Raw genomic sequence first — 5,461 nt, 5'->3', positions numbered from 1 at the left:
TGCTGTTTATTGGTCACCAATGGAAAAAACACCCCCCATGGACCCAATTGTGCCATTTCCTCTTGTTCCTGCTATGGATACTGGGTTAGTATTCATGACTTTGTTAGGAACAGATGGTTAGAGACCCTGAACACCTGATGCTGTGATGAAACATTCATACCACTTCCTGTGGGATTTAGCCCTTTACTCAGGGGGGGGGGTGTAGGTATCGTGGGATATTACCCTGCGTTGTGTGACACCCTGTCACCAGTATTCCCCGTTCCCCTTGACAGAAAGACGATCCTGGTAAAGGTTGAGTGCAACATTCACTATTTATTGCGCAGTTGGTCTTGTCCAGTCCAATGTTTTCGTCACAAGTCCTATAAAAGTCTGTTGTCCTCCTGCTACGCGGACTCAGTCACCCCTTAGATGGAATGGCAACATTCACTGTGTGTGTTGATGCAACAGCTGGCATACAGGAAATCTATGAGGACGGTGCTTTGCATTTAGTTTAGACGGTTGAAAGTAAAAGTCAATGGTCTTCATTATGAAATCCTTGGGAGTTGAATTTACATTTGTAAACTGGTGTGTTTTACTCTAGCTTTTTTCTTTAAAGCAAACATTTTGTGCTGTTCCTAAATCAACAAATGAACTCCCACGTTCCTAAATCAACAAATGAACTCCCACGTTCCTAAATCAACAAATGAACTCCCACGTTCCTAAATCAACAAATGAACTCCCACGTTCCTAAATCAACAAATGAACTCCCACGTTCCTAAATCAACAAATGAACTCCCACGTTCCTAAATCAACGAATGAACTCCCACCCTCAGATAACTTTAAGAATTCTTAAGTTGTAGTGCAAATTTGAAATCAAAGACAAAAACACAAACATAACCCATGTAAATTATAAGGCAACATTTATAAATATATCAAAAAATAGTCATTCAGGAACTATCTTTGTTACAAAAAAGGTACAAAAGTTTTGTCCTGCACGAGTGAGAGCGACAAGTTTTTCAGTTCCTCTGCTGACTTTACTGCCTTATAGCCCAGCTGATGTAGAACCTTCTGGCACGTGGCCTGCGTGTACTCCACCATGTCGTAGGACAGTTTCAAGCGCCAGCTCTCGGCGTTGGCCGCTGAGTCTCTCACCGTACCGTACTTGTGTTTAGCCGACAGCTCGGTGCTGCCCCTAGTGTTGGTCTGTATCCACTCCTCCACGCTCTTGTCCATCGACAGACCCAGGAAGTCATATATCTCCATGGTCTTCAGCAGAGGGTTCCTGGACAGATCCTCGTAACGCACCAGCATATACTTCCCTTTGAGCCAGTGGGGGTGGCTGAGCCCTGTGGACACAGAGCCGAGGAAGTCCTCACAAACCACCGTCAGCTGGCTGAGGTCCAGGTTGTAGGGCCTCCGCCCTGTGGCCCTCCAGATCCTCCACAGACGGTAGGTGTCCCGGAAAGTCTCGATCCGCGACGACAGGATCCCGCGAGGGTCACGCACCAACTGGATAACCTTGATGTTCAGCCGTGGATCCTCCACCAGCGCCCGCAGGTCCCCGATCTCCGGCACACGCACAACCTTGATCGCCACATGCCGCTTCTCACGGCAGGCATCGGCCGCCAAGGTCATGTTGAGGGCGGCGCACTTCTTGACGCAGTCACCCTCCTCCACATTGGCATTGGTGGGTCCAAAGGCGTCACACACGGGCTGCGAGCATAGCGCCCGGCTGGCCCCTCTGCGGAACAGCTTGTCCGTGGTGTGGTTGGCCGGCGCCGGCTTAATGTAGCTCTCCAGGAAGTAGAGGTCACAGCCGTAGAGGCTCCGCAGGAGATCGCGACTGGCACCCAGCATCACCCTGCGGTCGGCTGCGTTGCGGCTGTGAGATAGCCGAGGGATCAGCGTGGTCTGGACATGGTAGAGGGGCTCGAATAGGTAGAAAACGTCAGCATGCTGGTTGAGCAGCTGGCCCACGAAGGAGGAGCCGCTGCGCGTTGTAGCCAGCACCATGATGTGGGTCTTACGGGAGGCGTTGAAGCTGAAATAGGGGTAGTCATCGCAGCCAGCCCGCCCCTCTATGGGGGACTCTGTCCCGGGACCTCCCAGGAGGCCACAGTTCTGGGGGCTTGGCACGGGGCAGAGCTGGAAGGGCTTGGAGGTGAGAGTCCGGATGGCGGTGTACTGGATGGCGATGGAGGCCAAGGCCAGCAGGATCACTGCCTTCCAGGAACATTGCATGGCTGGGCCACTTCATTTAGACGCCGCGGGTCAGAGCCAAGTCATATACCTGAGGTGGAAGGAAATAATGGTTACACTAGAGAACAATGGAGTAACCCTGCTATTGATGGATATCATTGTACTATAGCCTCTAATAAAGAACTGAACTTGGAACAGTGGCTGTAAAGTGTATACAAGTTATGTAATGATGCATGTTTCAAGTGTGAACTTGAAGACCAGCCTGATTTATTTAGAGCCTCAGTATGATGTGTCAGTGCAGTGTGTTCTGTGTCAGTGCAGTGTGTTCTGTGTCAGTGCAGTGTGTTCTGTGTCAGTGCAGTGTGTTCTGTGTCAGTGCAGTGTGTTCTGTGTCAGTGCAGTGTGTTCTGTGTCAGTGCAGTGTGTTCTGTGTCAGTGCAGTGTGTTCTGTGTCAGTGCAGTGTATTCTGTGTCAGTGCAGTGTATTATGTGTCAGTGCAGTGTGTTCCGTGTCAGTGCAGTTTGTTCTGTGTCAGTGCAGTGTGTTCTGTGTCAGTGCAGTGTGTTATGTGTCAGTGCAGTGTATTCTGTGTCAGTGCAGTGTATTATGTGTCAGTGCAGTGTATTATGTGTCAGTGCAGTGTGTTATGTGTCAGTGCAGTGTGTTCTGTGTCAATGCAGTGTGTTCTGTGTCAGTGCAGTGTGTTATGTGTCAGTGCAGTGTATTCTGTGTCAGTGCAGTGTATTATGTGTCAGTGCAGTGTATTATGTGTCAGTGCAGTGTGTTATGTGTCAGTGCAGTGTGTTCTGTGTCAGTGCAGTGTGTTCTGTGTCAGTGCAGTGTGTTATGTGTCAGTGCAGTGTATTCTGTGTCAGTGCAGTGTATTATGTGTCAGTGCAGTGTATTCTGTGTCAGTGCAGTGTGTTCTGTGTCAGTGCAGTGTATTATGTGTCAGTGCAGTGTATTATGTGTCAGTGCAGTGTATTATGTGTCAGTGCAGTGTGTTCTGTGTCAGTGCAGTGTGTTCTGTGTCAGTGCAGTTTGTTCTGTGTCAGTGCAGTGTGTTCTGTGTCAGTGCAGTGTGTTCTGTGTCAGTGCAGTGTATTCTGTGTCAGTGCAGTGTATTCTGTGTCAGTGCAGTGTATTATGTGTCAGTGCAGTGTGTTATGTGTCAGTGCAGTGTATTCTGTGTCAGTGCAGTGTGTTCTGTGTCAGTGCAGTGTATTATGTGTCAGTGCAGTGTATTATGTGTCAGTGCAGTGTATTCTGTGGCTCTGCTTTCTATGTGACCTCCAGCGATGCGCCAGATGGCTTTCCCTCTGTTGTGGCTTGTTGCTTCTACTGAATAAGCTGATATCAAAAGTCTCTTATGTCCACTGAATGCTCAATCACTAATGTACCGTTAGTTCACCCTCCACTAATCTCTGCCCTAAAGGCAGGGGTTGAGAGAGATAGAAAAAGAGAGAGACAGAGAGAGAGAGAGAGAGAGAGACAGAGAGAGAGAGGGAGAGAGAGAATCAAGTAGCCAGAAATATAAATCCAAATGAACTCTTTCTCTGACCAGCTAGCTTTTGTAATTGAAATAATATGTCTGTGTAGAGGTGAGTGCAGAAAATCCTTCACAAAGACAGGTAAACCATCCACAGCAGCACAACGTTTTACCGTTTGAATTAATGTCATACAAAGGGGGAATCAATTAAAAAAATGAATTAACATGACAATTCAAAAGGCTTTGTGTGGCAGTGTTACATTATGGAGGATAAATGCCTTTGTATTTCTGTACAAAAATGGGATCGTTCTGAATGGTAGTCAGTCACTACAATCAACATTCATCATGATCAGCTCCGGCTACTCTGAAAGAGCGCTCAGTTCCGCTCTGATTCCACCTCAACCGAATTTCAAAATCACATTGCTGCGCTGAGAACTAAAACCCAAATGCTTTGCTGAAAAATATAGAGGTTTAAAATCCAACGACTTTATTCCAAACTATAGGCCGAAATTAACTTTGAAATATCAAAATATCACATTGCTCCCTCTATCCCATATCACTACAGAACACTTAGAAATGTAGGACATTAGATGTAAGCTAAATAAGTCCAATGAATGGTAGGCCTAAGCATCTATTTGTTTGTTTATTTATTCTGTAGATAGTGATACCTGTAGCCCAGGTTATTCCTCTGACAGACTCAATTGGATTGCCGATTGAGCAGTGGCCCAATCTCATAAGAAATCAGAACACGATAAGAGAGCATAGACTATTATAATTGTAACAACGCATTAAACACCGCTTTGCCACTATGTGGTTAGAATAATTGCGCCACCTGTAGAAAAGTGATGCTTTAAACAACATGCGACTGGCAAGTAATGTCTACCGACAGAGCTAACCGTGTGTGTCCGTCTGTGCGCGCGGGGACGCAGGGTAAGCTTTCTTTTATGCATATACACTAAATATAAACAAGTCCAACTTTCCAAACATAATGGAAGGCATGGATTGAATATTTGTAAAACAATAATTTTATCCACATATTGGTACATGTTTTATATGAACCTACCCTGCTGCAATTAGATCACATAATATAAGGGGAACACATCGAACACGTCTGTTTCCACAGGATAGCCTAGTTACCTTATTGACGGCTGTGTTTAAGTGCTGCCGTCAATGCAAAGAAAAGTAGCAGCCGTGCGACGTTTCCAATCACAGACAACGGCTCTGGTTTCTACTAAAGCAGTATCCCCGGTACGCTCCTCGGCTTTGTCCCGGCTTCTGCCATCGGGATAGCGGAGAAATAAGAGGAATATCCGTGCGCAATAGATCCATGAGTATTCACACTTAAGAAACCATTTACAAAACCGAATAGTGTAGGGAAACACCCTACACGGAAAACATAACTGATTCAAATGAAAGACGTGGAACACCAGGAGCTTCGTGCACTGCATCCGTCGCGCAGTCAGGTTTCTTTCAACTGATGTGTGGAGGCTGTGTGCGTGTGAGGTAGGCTACTCATGGACTGAATGTCTGGACCACCCCAAAACGCCCCTCTCGCTCTGTCTCTCGCTCTCTACCTCTCACGCTCACACTCACTCATTCACTCACTCACTCATTCACTCACTCACTCACTCAAATTGAAACGCAGACATAGTCAGGTTTTTAACCCATCAAGAACACTTGTCAGAATGTAGGCAATGGCCACAATTATCCCCATTATTGGTCCCCACTGGGCCTGTTGTTTACTTGGATTAGGGTACCAGATCATTTCAGAAACTAGAGGAGATATTTGCTTT

The 5,461-nt window shown here is 46.6% G+C and overlaps 1 protein-coding gene across 1 annotated transcript; it reads right to left on the bottom strand.

The window, feature by feature from the left end:
• Positions 1-292: 292 nt before the first annotated feature.
• On the bottom strand, positions 293-5,213 carry LOC129853446 (carbohydrate sulfotransferase 1-like). Its single transcript, XM_055919494.1, has 2 exons — positions 4,806-5,213; positions 293-2,269 (listed from the first exon to the last, which is right to left on the bottom strand). Exon 2 carries the CDS (start codon positions 2,218-2,220, stop codon positions 943-945), a length of 1,278 nt encoding a protein of 425 aa, XP_055775469.1. The 5' UTR covers positions 2,221-2,269; positions 4,806-5,213; the 3' UTR covers positions 293-942.
• Positions 5,214-5,461: the final 248 nt, after the last annotated feature.

The sequence above is a fragment of the Salvelinus fontinalis genome, chromosome 4, assembly GCF_029448725.1.
Source record: "Salvelinus fontinalis isolate EN_2023a chromosome 4, ASM2944872v1, whole genome shotgun sequence".
Lineage (NCBI taxonomy): Eukaryota > Metazoa > Chordata > Actinopteri > Salmoniformes > Salmonidae > Salvelinus > Salvelinus fontinalis.
Note: the sequence above shows the minus strand (reverse complement) of the source record. Positions and strands in the feature narration are given on the sequence as shown.